Source organism: Miniopterus schreibersii (genome assembly GCF_964146895.1).
Source record: "Miniopterus schreibersii genome assembly, chromosome: 2".
Lineage (NCBI taxonomy): Eukaryota > Metazoa > Chordata > Mammalia > Chiroptera > Miniopteridae > Miniopterus > Miniopterus schreibersii.
The window spans coordinates 34934894-34951813 of NC_138102.1; the positions used below are offsets into that span (position 1 = coordinate 34934894).

The 16920-nt window shown below is 35.4% G+C and overlaps 1 protein-coding gene across 1 annotated transcript in view; it reads right to left on the minus strand.

The window, feature by feature from the left end:
• The window catches only part of PCCA (propionyl-CoA carboxylase subunit alpha), a 312653-nt gene that overhangs the window by 200561 nt on the left and 95172 nt on the right, over positions 1 to 16920 (minus strand). Inside the window, exon 8 of the mRNA XM_081127259.1 lies at positions 10527 to 10563. Coding sequence (XP_080983385.1) covers positions 10527 to 10563 — 37 coding nt within the window. The remainder of the gene's footprint in view (positions 1 to 10526; positions 10564 to 16920) is intronic.

Below are 16920 nucleotides of genomic sequence, written 5' to 3' on the forward strand. Positions count from 1 at the left end.
GATGGTCTTGGGAAAAATCAAGCCCTATTATATTACGGGCTGGAGTAGAAGTTCCAGAACTTGCTGACATCAATGAAGAAGTGATTGCCCTAATTCCATTCATTCAACAGGGAATGCCTAGACCAGTGGGAGTTACTTAACTACAATGTAAGGCCCAAAACAAAGGACATTTCCAGGTATAGTTTTATAATAGAAAATAAAATCATAAGATTGTTGTTTGGCAAGATTTAATATTTAGACTAGTTATTACAAAGTAAAATTTTTGATAGCATGAGTCAGCTAGTATAACAATTTATCAAGAAAAGCAGTAGAGTCTTGTTTAGAGGGTTTCTGAAAAACAAGGTGGAGAGACTCATGTCTGCGACCACTTGTTTAGGATTGTTTCTGAAAAAAGAAGAGGTCAGTAGTGAGCCTTTAAAGAACTCTTCCTGGCCTGTGATGCTCTAAGAGCCCTGAACTCTCACTATAGGATCTTAGAGGGAAAGGGAAGAGAGGGCCAGAGGTCACAGACCTTTGACCTCTAAACCACAAAACAGCACTCTTAACTTCAACTTAGTTAAAAAGGCACTTGCTTCCTAAGTGTTTCATAATTAATTTGATTTTAAAATTCTGATATTGGTTATGTTTGTGTGGGACAGATTTATGTGAGGTAGCATTTTTAAAGCACTGCTAAGTGCAGTGAAAAGAAGAAAGATTAACATACTGTTTTCACATTGGGAGCCTTATATTCTAGGAAGAGGGAAAGTACCCAAATAATTCCAGCATTGGGAATTCAGAAAAGAAAAGAATCAGAGAAAGGAAGGTAAGAGAAAAGAAATTGGGAAAATCATGTTCTAGAAAGGGCCATTTATATGAGGCTATGAAGGATGAGCAGGATTTGAACATGTCAGACAGGAATAACAGAAACAAAACAGGTGGGGAAGGCATGGGAAAGTTTAAGAAATGAAACAGGGTGACAGAGGAAAAGAGAACTGAAATATAAATTGCAGGCAAAGTACACTACATCCTTTTGCATGCTACAGATCCTGCATGAGAGTGACAAGAATAATATTTGTCTCATTCAATGCTGCAGCCTCACAATAAATATCACATAAAAGAATTAGATTGAAATCAGTATTAAAAAAATTAGTCTTGTTTCTGAGCAGTGAAGAAACAATATCTAAAAATTAGAAACGAGCATGCCTGAAAAATCATTTTTACAACAATTTAGGGCCTTTTTTTGAACAAATGGATCCATACCACCAAAATAACATGTTATCAATTCACCATCAAAAACTATTTATCCATGTAAACAGGAAACCACAAGAGGTATAATATCCACATCCCACATCTCTGCTATTTTCAGCTCCCTCTGAGAATTAGAAAATTTGCAGTTAATCTGATTCCAGTATTAATCTCATTTTAGTCGTTTACTAAGGAGCCTGGACTATATAGTGATTTGTGAGATTCAAAATAAAATTGAGAAATTGTCCTTGGCCACAGGGAACTTAGATGGGTAAACAAAACACATACAATAATTTGTCAACAGAAAATATATGTTCAGGAAAGGTGAAAAATTGTTAAGCAATAAAGCAATATATAATAAGCAATTATAATATGGTCCCCAAAAGAGGCAATGCAGCATTAGACTGTGAATATATAAAACCCAGGTAAGATTCCCTGATGAAAATCTAACAAGCCAAATATAAAACAATTGGGAAAGAGGAATGAAACTGGGAGAAGTTAGTGATATTATAGTCACTAACTCAATCTAGTTTTTGAGCTAAAACAGAAAAATATACAAAGGTAAGGCTTTTCTACTCAACTTCTTGTGCCAAATGAGTCATTAAATTTCAGAAAATACATATTTTTATGTTGTCACCATGCCATGGAGAAACAAAACCGAGTCATCTGAAGAGGAGGGAAAATAATATTCCATGCAGGTAATGCTAAAGAATATCAAAAAAGCCCAGTCCCTCATTCTACTTTCTTATTGTGTCTCTGCAGCTCTAATTAGGGTAAGTCATGGGGTGCCAGGAACTGGAAGACAGAGGAAAAAAAAGATTCAGTCAAAAGTTGACATTTCTGGAAAACTCAGAAATGATCCAGTTAATGGCTACTTACTGCTACCCCTCACTTCACCTGGCCTGGATATGAAATATCCACTGGTGTTCTCTCACATTTTAAAAGTATCTATTGGAGTACCTACTCTTGTGTTCAGCTTTCATCTATAATCCATTTCTTTAACTGTATATTCTTCAGCTGACATATGTTTGGAACAGAACAGCCTTCCTCATCATAACAAAACAAAATTCTGCATGGTGTTTAAAAGGAGACAAATCTGGTATGGAAAGATTGCTTTAAAAAACAAAGTTCAGGTTCTAGTACTGTCTGCAAGCTTTTCCTTGCCTTCACCATCCTCTCATTGAATGCCTACTCCCACTACCTGACCTCACCCTCCCAGACCCAGAGATTTTTGCAACTCTCCTACTAACACTCCAACTCCAACATGCAAAAAGTCTCCATTCCTTATTTCCATCTGCACAGTGCTTCCAAAAAGAAATCTACTAAGTATTATGCGAGCAAAAAGTAAAATATTTAGGAAAATACAAAAACGTAGTACCAAAGTACTAAAAGGTTTCTCTTCCTAATTTTCTGTACTTACACCTTCAAGGGCAGGTATAACTACAGGACAAGACATCTTCTGATTTCCTGTCCTCCCAGCCATCAGCATGTCTTACTTTCTACCATTAAGCAGCAATCCTCTTTCCAACTCTACCATCAAACTTTAATTCATCAATTCAAAATATTTGCTGAACAAATACTATGTGCCAAACATTTATCTAGCACTGGGAGATGCAAAGATGAACAACTCAGAAAAGTAATCAGCTCTCATGGCACTTACTATTTACTGGAGAAATATATATAAATATTCATGAACCTAAATATATATATTATACATGTACATATATTAATATATATGTACATGTAAGGTGGTGGGTGATGAGTGCTATAATAAAAACAAAGGAATGTGATTGAAAGTGGGCGTTGCTTTTCCTTGATAAAGCTTCTCTGAGAAAACTGGTATTTACACTGAAACCTGTATGACAAGCTAGAGCTAATCCTCTGAAAAATCAATAAGGGAGTAATATTCCTGCCAGAAGGAACAAGTTATAGACAGGCTACATAGGACAGGGCAGTGACCTAATGTAGTGTTTTTAAAGAGCATTTTGGCTGCTCTACAAGATATGAATTGTGAAAGGGCAAAAGTAGCAAGAGAGAGGCTGATTAGGAAGCTTTGCAGTGGTCCAGGGGAGAGAGCTGTGACCTGGACTTGGCTGGCAAAAATAGAGATAGAGAGACAGAAAGACTTGAAGTTTGTTTTAGAGGTAGAGTCAGCATGACTCATTGAAAAGTTTGGTTATAGACAATAAGAAAACAAAAGCAGCTTCAAGGAGCCTAGGTGCTTTCCTGTTTAGTTATGGATTCCAAATCTAAGGAACTTCTTTTTAACTTAGAGCACCATGTTGAGCTCCACAAGACAATAAATAACCTCCCTCTTCAATCTAGCCCTGCCTCCGCCTATACAAGGAGGTATAATCTGGTAACTTAAAGGCTGATGAAATGACACCTTAATGATGCAATAGTCATAAGGCTCATATTGATACCATTGTAGTTACCATAGTTATTAATAACAGGAAAGGAGCAAAGGAAAGGCCAAATATTACAGGTATGTCATCTGGTCAGCTGCGCCAGGAAACTAAAACTTTATATTCCCCTGGGGTCTAATGAAGGGGAAACAGACGCATGCCCAGTAAAGTTGGGGTGACATAGGGAAGGTACTTGCCTGTCAGTCACACCTGGGAACAGGTCATTGGCCAGAATAGGTGTGGTCACTGCAACAATACAAAATTTGGGATATTTAATCCCCTAAACAAAGGAGTTTGAGCTCTTGGCTCTCTTGGGGCTCTTGTAGTAGGGGGCACTCTCTCTTGGCTCCCCTACATTTGCCCACATGGCCCACAGCTACGTGGACCCCACACACAATGGACTAATGAATGGCCTGATGCTGAACTGGACCTGGCTACAACATGAAAAGGGAACTCTGGACAGTGGCTCCGATTTTAACTTTACTGAATCCCCAGCTACACTTCTTCCAGGACTGGATTAAGGGAAGTGGGACTTTGTAAACCCAGGAATGTAAATAAAATTCACTCATCCTCCCATGAGAGTCTCAGAAAATTCTTCTCCTGGAGATACTGTAAGGACACCATCCCCAGCACTCAGTGGGGAAAGGGATGCCACAACTTCCCCAATAACAATATAATAAAGAATTTTATCTAGTTTTTTTCTCCTACAGTTTCTTGAGTTAAAATTTCATAGAATACAATGACTAATGGAGAAGAAAAAGTAAAATTAAGGGGAAAGTAAAATACTTCTTGGGAGATGTTCTATTCCTAACTTGGTGCTGCTAATCAGAAATCTCTCGAGAGTCAAAAAAAGTGTAGTGTTGGGGCTTTTTTGGTCTTCTTTTTAAAAATGGTGGGGAACACTTATAGTCAATTGCAAGGCCTTTATTTTCTAAAGGAAAGGTCCAAAGTACAAAGGAAATAACAGCTATTTCAGAGAACAGAGTCCTCTAGATGGACAGAACAGGCTCCAATAATAGAACCTCAGAAAAGAGAGCAAAAGAACCAGACCAAAAAAATCCAAGGAAGACGGGAAGGAAATCCTCAGATGAAAGTTGTGCATAATAATTACAAGGAAATCAAGTATTTTGCATTGCACTTGCTCTATTACTCTACTCTCCTTTAATGGAAAATAATTCACTTACCTTTTAGGTTTAGGGTTTTTTTGTTTTTGTTTCTGTTTTACTTTGGGGAGTGGGGTCCTTCATGAAAGTGATTTTTTTAAAAAAAAAGCTTCTTGATGTGTAAAGTATTCCACAATTTGAATTTACCTGCTTATTTCCTCATTATTGGATTCGGAATAAAAAAATTTTAATGTACTACATAGCTCATTTTGTACCCTCATTCTTACATCACATCATAAAGCCATAAAAAGAAAAAAAAAAGAAAGTCCATTGGTCCTTTTCCTGATGAAGTCAGGTTTGATTATTTGATTAAGATGGTGTTCATTAAATTTCTTCATGAAAAATGTCGTTTTTGTTTGTAATTAGAAAATTACACTTTTATCTCCAGTATCACAATTATACAAACTACCATCATCATCTCTTCATAGGACTCCTGGAGTAACCACCTAATAGAACTCCCTACCACTGGACTTCGCCCCATCAAACTACACAGTGGTCAGTGGAATTCTTTAGCAATGTATTTGGATCACCTCTCTCTCCTACCTAAAACACTAAGTTTTTACACTGTATTAAAAAAATAATCACAGATGTATAATGAAATAGAAATTATGAACTCAATGATAGAATCATGGAAAGTAGAGGAAGATGGCCTAACATATACTTGTTGAATCAGAATACAAGAAAAGGCTATGCTTGACTTGCCCTAAAAAAGCTTTTAAAAAAAGCTTAAAGATATTAATCTGAATATCAATTAATTAATTTACCTATCAAACAAAATAAACTTTAACATCCTTTAAATAAAAATAACAAAATCCAACACATAACATTCACAATATCTACAATCCAATAAAAAATTAAGAGACATGTAAAAAAATGTGATCCACATCAGAAGGAAAACAGTCAACAAAATGAACTTAGAAATAAAGAGCCTGAAAACAGCTATTACAAATACTATTACAAATTATTGTCAGGGATGAAAGAAGAAACAATCAACAAAGAAAATAAGCTTTGGGGTAAAGCTAAATAAACATTGGGTGTTTATTATATTCTATAATAATGTCTAATTAGTGAGGTAAAGGAGGAAATAAAATGTAAGAAAACATAAAGGATAAACAGGTAAACAGCATTGAAGTGTTTCTTTCTTTGGTAGGAGAATAAACTTTATACATGCAACCTACACTTGAGGTGTACATCTTGAAAGGCTAAATTTATAGTATTTAAATTTTATCTCAGTTTTTAAAAATCTAATCCTTAGTATACAAATCTTTAGTATAAAAATTCAGAACAGGTTGCCTCTGAACGTGAGGGGAAGGGAGGTGGGAAGACTGACTTGTAAGGAGTGAGGGAACTCTCTGGGGTGACAGTACGTTCAATATCTTGGTGGGGTTTTGGATTACACAGATGATGCATCTATTAAAATAAACATATAGTCTTAAAATTTGTTTATGTTACTGTACACAAATTTCTCAATAACAAATTGTAGAGAAATATTGAATTCAGTTCATGATATTTATGTTGACATATTAGGATGCACACTGATAATCTGCAATGTACTTTGAAGTGTACCAATATTAAGATGAATTAACAAATGGATAAATAAGTGATAAAGCAAATATAGCAAAAGATTAATTGTGGAATCTTGGTGTTGAGTATACAAGTACACAATGTAAAATTCTTTGAAATGTCATACAGTTGAAATTTTTCAAAATAACATATTGAGAGAAGAGTTAACAAACAAGAAAAATATCCAAGTCATAAACACTGTGCAGAAATTTAGAATATGGGTATAAGACAGAATGACCAAGTGGCAATATTGGAGCGTCTTCTCTTGAGGACATAACATTCAAGCCAAGAGGTAACAAGGATCAGCAAGAGTACTCTAGGCTCCCTTCCTACAAAAAAAAATTTTTTTAAATCTTATTGTATGGCCCTAAAATTTGGTGTGTTTGAGAAAGCCAGTGTGACTGAAGTCTAGTAGGCAAGGAAGGGAGTGGCATAAAATCAGACTGGAGAGAAAAGCGGTGCCAAATCATTTGGGATTTGTAGTCAAGGTAAGGAATTTTGATTTTATCTAAAAGCAATGAAAAGCCATTAGGGGTTTAAAGCAGGGATGGGGTAAAATGAAATAAATGTGTCCTTATTATTTAGAGTTTTAAAATATCGCACTGACTGCTACGTGAAGAATGGCTTTGAAGTGTTTTTAAGCAGCAGAGAAACTATCCTCAGAGTCCCTGCAAGGACAATGGTAGTTTGGAAGAGAGTGCTGAGTAAAGATAGTGAGTAGTGAGTATGAGAGATATTCTGAGTGAAGAACTGACAGTATCTATTGATAGAGTGGCAACAGAATGACAGGAAAAAGGGCGCCAGGATAGATCTTGGGGTTTAGTCAGAGTTAAGGAACTGACATTTATTGAGATGTAGAAATGTGGAAGAAGCAGGTTTGGAGTATAGTGGACCTGAGGATAAAAAAAAAAAAAGTATTTAAATTGGGCATGATTTGTGATTTTTAGGAAAGACAGGCAAAAGAAAAGAATGAGAATAATCTGGAAGCTGTTAAAGGACAGGATTTACAATTTCTTTTCCTTTAAGAATCAATTTTGATTTAATTGTATTAAGGACCTTTGATCCAGTAAAAAGATCAAACTTTAATGCAAATCAAGCTTTCTGATTTCTGTTGTCTATCTCTGGGGTTAAAGATAAACTGAGGATCAAGAGCCCTATATCTTTAAACTTAGAGAGGTCAAAGAAAAATCAGGAGAGAGAATGAGAAAGACAAGACAGACCAAAAAAAAAAAGGGCTTGGAAGTAACATATTAAGTCTTAACTGTCTCTCACCCCCGTCAATGATAAGCGACTGTCTGTTTCTTTAATTCCACATATAACATGCTTAAGTGCTTTACAGTATTTTAAACAAAGTGGTGACTCATGTTTTAGCTTCATCCTTTAATCCCATTAGTTTAGCCAAAGTATAATGAAAAATCCATGGTTTTTAGAGCTAAATGAACCTAAATTTAAAGCAGGCCTACCACTCAGTAGTTCTGTGACCTTGAGCAAATTACTTACCATTTCTAATCCTTAGTTACTTAAATGTAAATGAAAATAATTAACCCAAGAATTAGCATTAGAAATAACATTCACAAAGTGCCTACTACAGGGAAAGAATGCTCCATAAACAAGAGCTACTATTATGTAAAAGACACCTAATTCATCAAAGCTCAATGCAGTTAGTTTCCTCCTTTGGCAGAATAGATTCCTGTTTCCAGAAGAGAAGTAAAGACATCTGAGAGGAGGGGACCACATAAAAGATGATCAATTTCATTTTCACCATGTAACACAGAAAAAAGTAAAAGAGAAAAATCTATGAGTAGCTATGACACACAGACAATCCGCAACTTGTTAGAACTAGAAACATATTTCCCCATGGAATCAATGTTCAGTTCAACTCTTAGATGAACTCACAAAGGCTCATCAAAATCATGATGTAGTTAAAATGGGATATATCTCAATAAAATTAGTAGAAAACAAAACTGATGAATCACCAAACAATACAGAAAACCAAGAGACTTTAATAATATGTAATTTCATCTCTTTTGGAAGCTGGCATTTGGGGGGGGGGAAGGGTTTTATGGGAGGTTTCCGTGGTGATTTGGGAAAATTCCAAAAGCTTTATGAAGCTGATGACCCTGGTTCTTTATTATGTTTTATTTCACTTCAAATTTTATGGCTTCCCTTTCTTTCAACGTAAGCAAAACACTAGCGCTCTTATACTTAATAACCACGGTTGCAATCATTTATTTTACAAATGCGAAGGAGTAATTGGGGAAGAATTAGAAAATAGAAAAGAAGGAGTCATAAAGGATGTGCCCAAATGTAAAGGGCCTTAGATTGAAGTAGGTAACCTCAGTAGTGAAAAACTGAAAGGTGGGTAAAGCACAACATTAAAATAGTAAGGGAGGAAAACCAAGTGATGAGAACTAGTCAGAGTCCCATCATGACTTACTGGTTATTTTAAAAGTCACAGATTATTTTTAAAAATTAGAAGACAAGACATGAAAGCAAGGAAAGCAATCTGCAGCCTGCCATTTATACAAAGAGTTGAAGATTCATAATTCAAAATGTGGCACGCCAATGTAATTCAAGATTTTCTGCTCATCCCTTTTTATTTCTCTAAATTCCTCCAACAATTGCCCTTTTTATGTACATACTATTGTGATAATGGTATTATTATATCCTATTATGTAGATAATAACAATAGTATCTAAACTAGAATTAGATGACTTTTGACACCGAAAAGTATATAATAGAATAAAATGAAACTATTTTAGGAAAGTCTCCTCAAAAGCCAGCAGGTATGCTACATGCCTCTTAGGCTATGAGGAATGCCAGTGATTTCAAACCACAGAGAGAAGCTTTTGATTTTCTCAAAAAAAAAAATAAACCACAAATCAGTTCCACGTAGTCCAACTTCTTCAGCAATCTAGCAAATCTTTCTGTGAAGTACTGAAATGCTTTTTGAAAATGTTCATGAGCCTGAAGAAATGATCAGTGAAGAAACGTACTCAGATAAAATATAACTTTCCAGGGCCTAGTCTCAAACTCAGTACCTATATTAAGATAAATGTTTTCAAAACAAACTAATAACAAAACACGGGTAACTATGGGCCAAATCCAAATAATTTAGCCAGACCCAACAAGAAACAAGGATGCAACAAGCCAAATATCTTTTTGGATCACTGAAAAACTGCTAATCTTGCCTGTCCCTACTGTAAAGAATATACTTACTAATAAAAGTGGTCACTTTCAGACCAAGAAGATATTTCTACAAATCACAACTACGTAAACTTTGCCGAATCAAATGCTCTCCAAATGGATAAAATAATTCTAAATGATCTTAATGAGAAAACAGAACCAAAGAAATATTAATGTGGGAGGCTATAAAACTTGGCCCTATCAGTGTAGGAATGCTAAGAAGATGCTGTGAATTCCTGACTACTAAAGTTTTGTCTAATTTCTCTAATATATCTACAAATTTCTATCAAATATTACTTTAATAAAATTGTGAAGTTATTTAATAGCCTTGCTAATCCATGATAACAGTGTACCCTCATACACTTCCTCAGTTAGCATACAGTGAAAATAAAACAGTTGTCATGAGCTCCAGGAATATTTTTTAAAAATATAATTGAGAAACACTCCCCTGTACAATTATGCCTAAAACAGCCAAGTAAAACAGTCATTAAAATGTCCTTCAGTTTACCTTTTACTCCTATTTAAAATACTTGGTTCTAACTTCTCACAGTCTATTTTCTCTTTCCTAGCAAGATTGTTGATATTTAATATCTTAGGAAAAGCAAAAACTTGAGGAGCCTTGTCAAACATGATATCTTCATTTTAATCATATATATCCTTAACTTTAATAAGTTGCATTCAACTATGTACATATAAATTTACATTACATTCAATCTCAAGAATTCTTAAGACAGTTCCTTCTTTTACTTAGCCAGTGATTTCATCTTATAAAAGAGCTATAATTAAGGTCAAATTACTCTTTAATGTTCATTTTAATAGTAGAATATGGTAATTCAGCAGATAAATTCTTCCAGAACGACAAATAATCAGAAACCGTAAACTATTAAAATATTATTTGCTCTATGGGAATTTCTTATTACATATTTACTCAACCATATCTGCTAAAAGACACAGAAACTCTACCAAAGTTAATTTAAGAACTTACCAATTTCCCTTGCAATTCTGACAGCTTCATCTGCATCCTGTAAAAGCAGGAAATGAGACCCAACGTTAATCCCATCAGCCATTGCACAATGTCTTTAGGGCAGTCATATATTGCACTACTGTCTCCTCTGATTCATTTAATGTTCAATTTTACAACCTTCTAACTCTTTTCATTCAGAGAAATGTAAAATTAATACCATAAGTGGAATGTAAATTCTACCTCATCATTATTATATTAAGAAACTCAAAGCAGTTTGAAATGAGCTGGCAGGAAGCACTACCAGAATTGCCAAATGATTTGGTGCAGTTGCTGGAGTTTAACAGCAGAATTTAGATGTTTACAATCAATACTAAATCATAAATCAGATCATTAAAGCTTGTCTACAGCCAGCTTGTTTCTGTCCCTCTGATATTTACATGTCATGTTTTCCTAGATTCTGTCAGCAGGGGGAGTTGATTCTCTATTGTTTGGGAAAAGCTCAGTAGATTTTCCAGAAATAAAATAGTAAATTCCCAGTATCTATAGGAACTGCCAATTGTACCCCCCCCCCAAAAAAATTCCTTTAGAAATAGCCATTACTTTTTCTTTCTTCTTTTTTATTTCACACTTTTTTCAATATTTTATCTTTAAAACCTTAAATTCAACAAACCAACTGGAGGGGAACTAAGGGAGGGAGAGGATTCCAAAGGCCAAGAAAAGAAAATGCATTTCAAAACAGTACAAAGTAAGTTTATGAGGTATTAGTTATTGCTAAATATCAACCAATGCCACTGAAAAGACAAAAACTTCCCTTGAATCTAAACAATTTCATTGATCATTAACTCTCACCTAATATGCCTCACATAGGGACACTCTTGAAACATTTCCCCATATAACAAACAACAAAGAGAAAGCTGAAAAGAAGGTGTTAAATACAAGCCTTCTAGTAAATTTAACTCTTTTTATAATTCGGTGACATTAACTAACTATTACAAGGAATGACAATAATGTTTTGAAACCACTAGCTGGTAAGCATGCCTGAATTTTTTATAAAATAATTTTAAAATATTACAAAGAAGACATTTTTAAAAGCTTTCAAGCAAATACTTTAAAAATATAGAGTAACCAAGTCAGAATCCTCCCCAAAAGGGGGAAGCAGGGGATGTTTATAACTGGTTCATTTATGTCTAATAAAAATCTTCCTTAAAAGTCTTCAGTACCTAATAACATCCCCTGAATAAGGAGGTTGGCAGGGGAAGTTGTCAGAAAAATTTAATTTCCTTTCATTAGCCAGTCTGCTCCACAAATAGGTGCTTGTTAAGTTCAAAGCAGTCCTGAAAGCGACATCAGTTTTAAGTCTTTTTTTTTTTTACTCCAAGCAGTCACATCTGCTAATGAGATTTTCCAAATAACAATTGTTTTAAAGTCAGAGATAAATCTATACCTCCCACTCAACCCCCTCCCCCCAGAATCAAGGTTTACTGCTTTATTACACCTTGCTGTTTTCGCTGACCCTACATTCTCCAAATTTTAGCTTAAAGGGATAAAAATCCATGAAAAGGGTCATTTAAGAATGTTAGTGGTTTCCACACATTGAGTTTGAAGGTTCTTTGTTCAAGCCAGTGACAGTTATTGGAGAATACTTCCCCTTAATAGCCTCTCTGTCAGGAAGTGTTAAACCTGCCAAATGCGGACAATTAGTGCCTCGCGAACAAAATACAGGAAGAGTGCTGGCTGATGGAGGCTGGATTATAAGACGCCGAGAGGGAAACTTTCAACATGTTTTTCTTTCAAATGTGTAATAGTATATTTGCAAAAGATATTCTGAGAGAAACCGCAGTCTGAAAAGTTCATTACCATGAGAGAACTAACAGGCAGATGTTAAAAGACAATTCCTAGAATTCGTTAGTTATATTTTATCATTTTATATATATATATATATTATGAATGTGTGCATATATAAAGAGATGTTTACACAAAGCAAAACTGCTAAGAATTCTTTAACTTCCAAAAATCCAACACTTCTATAAACTGCCACAAAATAACCTTGTCTTTCAACTAATCGGTATGCTTAGATTTTCTTACTATGAAAAGCAAATTCTAATAAATGAACTTCCAAGTGAAATCAAACTACCTTAAAAATAGATTTTTTCACTTGTCATTTATTCATCCCAAAATATTTTATTGAGGACATATTATAGACTGCACATTAAAAAAACTATTATCAGTTTCAACAGTAAACTATTAAATACACTCAGCTCCAATATGTTCTTCAGCACATTTAATTTTATTATCAGGCTATATAAAACTACTTTTAAAGAGACAAAAAGCCCATGTAACTCTAAACTCAATGGCACTAACTGACATATCACACACTATAACTTCCCTATAAGGCTATAAGCAGAAAAAAAAATGTTTAATAAAACATTTGAATAAATAAGAAAAAGGCTGAAAATCATCAGGAAATATAAGCAAATAATTAAATATGAAGTTTACATAAGATGGAATCTAAAAGGATAATATGTAAAATATACTCAATTTCAGTCGTAGTTACAGACATGCAAGGTGAAGCAATGAGACAGCACTTTTCATCTGCCAAAGTTTGGTGACAGCCAGTAGTGATGGCCTGAAGGCAAACAGGCACCACTCTCACTACTGATGGTATAAAATGGTGCGGTCTGTTTTAAAAGAAATTCTCAGTATCTATCAAAATTTGATACACACACACACACACACACACACACACACACAAAGAGATATGCAAATGTTTATTATATTCATTTTGTTGGTGGTGGTCTGATTAGAAAAAAATCAGAAAAACAATTTAAAAGGCCTTCAATAAAGAATTGGTACCGTATTTGGTACATATAAAAAATGGAATATTACATAGCCTTTAAAAGAATGAGATTGATCCACAGGCTCTTTTGTTGTTGTTAATCTTCACCCAAGGATATTTTTTCCATTGATTTTTATAAAGAGGGGAGGGGAAGGGAAGGGAAGGGAAGGGGAGGGGAGGGGAGGGGAGGGGAGGGGAGGGAGATCCATTGATTGCCTCCTGCATGCACCCCAACCGGGGTCGGGGATCAAACTTGCAACCAGGTACATGCCCTTGACCAGGAATCAAACCCTCAACCCTTCAGTTCCAGGGCCAGCTCTGACCACTGAGCCACACCAGCCAGGGCAATCCACACGTTCTTATTCATCCATTTACTCATTAATTCAATAAATATTTACTGGGCAATACTACATGAAATAGTTCTTGCCCTTGCGAAGCTTATAGCCTAATGAGAGAAAAGGAGAGTAAACAAATTAATTGAGAATTGAAATAAATATTAAGTGGAAACAAACAAACTGCTAAGAAAGGGTCCTTCCGAAGTAAAATTCAAATTAAAACCTGAAGATAATAACTCCTGTACTCCTACAAAAGCAACAGCTAGCCACCATACCATGGGAAGATTAAGAAGAAAAGAGCCTAGACAAAAGGACCACATGTACAAAACCCCTAGATTATCCAGGCACTTAATATGTTCTAGAAATCGAAAAAGGCCCATGAGGTGAGATTGAAGCACAGTAAGGCAGTGGCAGGATAAAGCAGGGGTAGAAGGCACAGCCTGTTCTGGAGGGACTTATGGAATTTGGTACAGAGTTCCAAATGCCTTGACTCTATACAGGGGACTGCTGACTCAGATTTAGGTTTTAAGACAAGGGATTAAGAAGTACAAATTGGTAGTTACAAAGTACTCACAGGAATGTTAAGTACAGCATAAGAAAGCACATGTATGGTGCCAGGTGAGTACTAGATTTATTGGAGGAATCACTTTGTAATGTATATGATTGTTTAACCACTATGCTGTACACCTGAAACTAATACAAAATAATATTGAACGTAAACTGTAATTGAAAAATAAAATTAAAGAAAATAAAGCAAAACCATATTAGTCAGCCTGCAGATGCATAAGTGAGGAATAAACTTCTTATTAAAAGAAAAAAAGATAACTCCAAAAATATGCAAAATATAGCATGCACTGTGGAAGGGAAAGCAAATTACTGGTAATACATATAGTATGACCTTACCTACATTAAGACAGAAAACCACATTTGGATGCTCATAAAAGCTTATGTATAGGCACATACAAAAAACTCAGCTTGAGTTACTACTTGAAAGTAGGATTGAGAGTTGGGGAAAGAGGAACTTTTACTTATCCTTGTATATCCTTAGATACACATTAAAACTTTTCGGCATAAAGATCAAAATTTCATACTTCATACTACTTTCATAACTTAAAAATTAAATCCGCCTGCCAGCTCAGTAAGGAAGCTCAGTAAGGTGGCTCAGCGGTTAAGCGTCGACTTATGAACCAGGAGCTTATGGTTTGATTTCCGGTCAGAACACATGCCCACATTGCAGGCTCGGTCCCCAGTAGGGGGCGTGCAGAAGGCAGCCAATCAATGACTCTCATCACTGATGTTTCTCCCTCTCATTCTCTCTCCTTTCCTCTCTCTGAAATCAATAAAAACATTTTTTTTTAATTTAAATCACACTTGAAGGTGTTATCCAAATTATCTAATTATTTCCAGGGCAATAAATGTTATCAAAACAAGCTAGTGTTTCCAAAATTGGCTTAAACTTTTCACGGCGCCCCACTGCCTTAGAGCCAAATTTAAACTCCTTACCCTGGTTTAAATACTTGATCCTGCCTGCCTGTGTCACCAGTTTCATCCCCAGTCACTATCCACCTTGCACTTTACTCCCCACCGCAAAGCCCAGGCATTCCCTCTGCCTTTACACATCCTACTAGGCTCTTCCAGAAACTCCCTTCTCTTCCTCCTCCTTTCACCAAACCAACTCCTATTACTATATGCCACATATCAGGACCTGAAGACACAGGAAGGAAAAAGAAAGGCACCCTCCCAGTCCTCCTGTAATTTATAGTCTAGTGGAAGAGACAGACAGCAAATACAACTGCACAAGAGCTAAAAGGAAAACATTATTGAGATGCATGTGATACAGAAGAAGTGAAGAGGGCTTGTGACAACAGGGTCTCTCTAATTCAAAAACAGAGTTCCAGGAAACTTCTTAGACACAGTGACTTTGAAAGGCCTAACAAATGAAAGTCTGATGGAACACAGCATGGAAGAGTGAGCCTACAGTAGAGTTAAGCAAGCCTCACAGGCCACATTAAAAGGACTGAACTTCAGTCTAGGAGCAAGGAAATGAGGGACCTCACTCTGTATTTTGAAAAATTTTAACATATAATATTAGTATCTGTATTGCCTACTCTGTACCTCCCTATCACATTAAAATGTAAGCTCCATAAAGGCAGAAATCTAGTTCAGTGATATTTCAAATGCCTAGAACACTGAGTGGCACACAGTAGTTATTCAAGAAATGGTTGATGAATGAAAAGACATAATGAAGGGATGAACAAATGAATCGTTTGGAAACAGGCAAGAGGATGTGAGGACCCAGCTGGGAAGCAGTAGTCTAGGTGAGAGAAAAATTTCAATTTTTCTCTTAAACTCAGGGGGTGCATGCTTCAGGATTCACCTAAATGTCACTTCCCTTCCAGTTCTTCTACATCAGGTTAGGTGCTACTGCTGTATGATCACATTATACTCTGTCCTTCAATCATTACAGCCTGTCACACTGAATCTCCATGAGAGCAATGACCAGCTCTGTCTTGCTCTCTACTGAATCTCCAGAGCTTAGCAAGTCAACACAATCAACACATTATATGTTGAATGAATAAACATCTATCCATCAGCTTCCACAGAAATAAGTCTATTATGATAAGACGATCTCCTAAATGGTCTACTCCCAATGCCAAAAGACCTATTCATCTCCAGAGCATCAATGTTATACGTGAGTAAACTCATACCAAGGAGATGTAGTGGCTTGTTCAAATTCTCATATCTAAGTGATACATACACAGCAAGGAAGTACCACACAGTAGTTCAGAGCAGGTGCTCAAGAACCAGACAGGCTTGGGTTTTGCCTCAGTTTAAAACAAAGTACATTTGATGACATATTGTTGGTACTGGGCAAAAGACCAAGCCAATATTTACCCTTGCCTCTCAATTCTGTCAAGCACTTTATTATACCACGCAACTTCAAAAGTTTGAAACCTAGGTTTCACAGAACCTATTCTTAAATACATATATTAGATAGTGATACCCTGTCAATTTTAAATATATAGCTCATTAATTTAAACAATCAAACTTTACATGGCAATAAATGTTCAAACTGAAAGGCTACAACTTTAAGTTATACTAAAAAGTAGTAAAAAGCAGGTTCATTTCAATTTACAGATATTTAACTTTAATAAAAATGTGAAATAAGTATTAAACTTTGTTACCGAATACACTTGATCTTTATTTATATAAAATACATTCTTTGAAGCAAAACATGATTCCT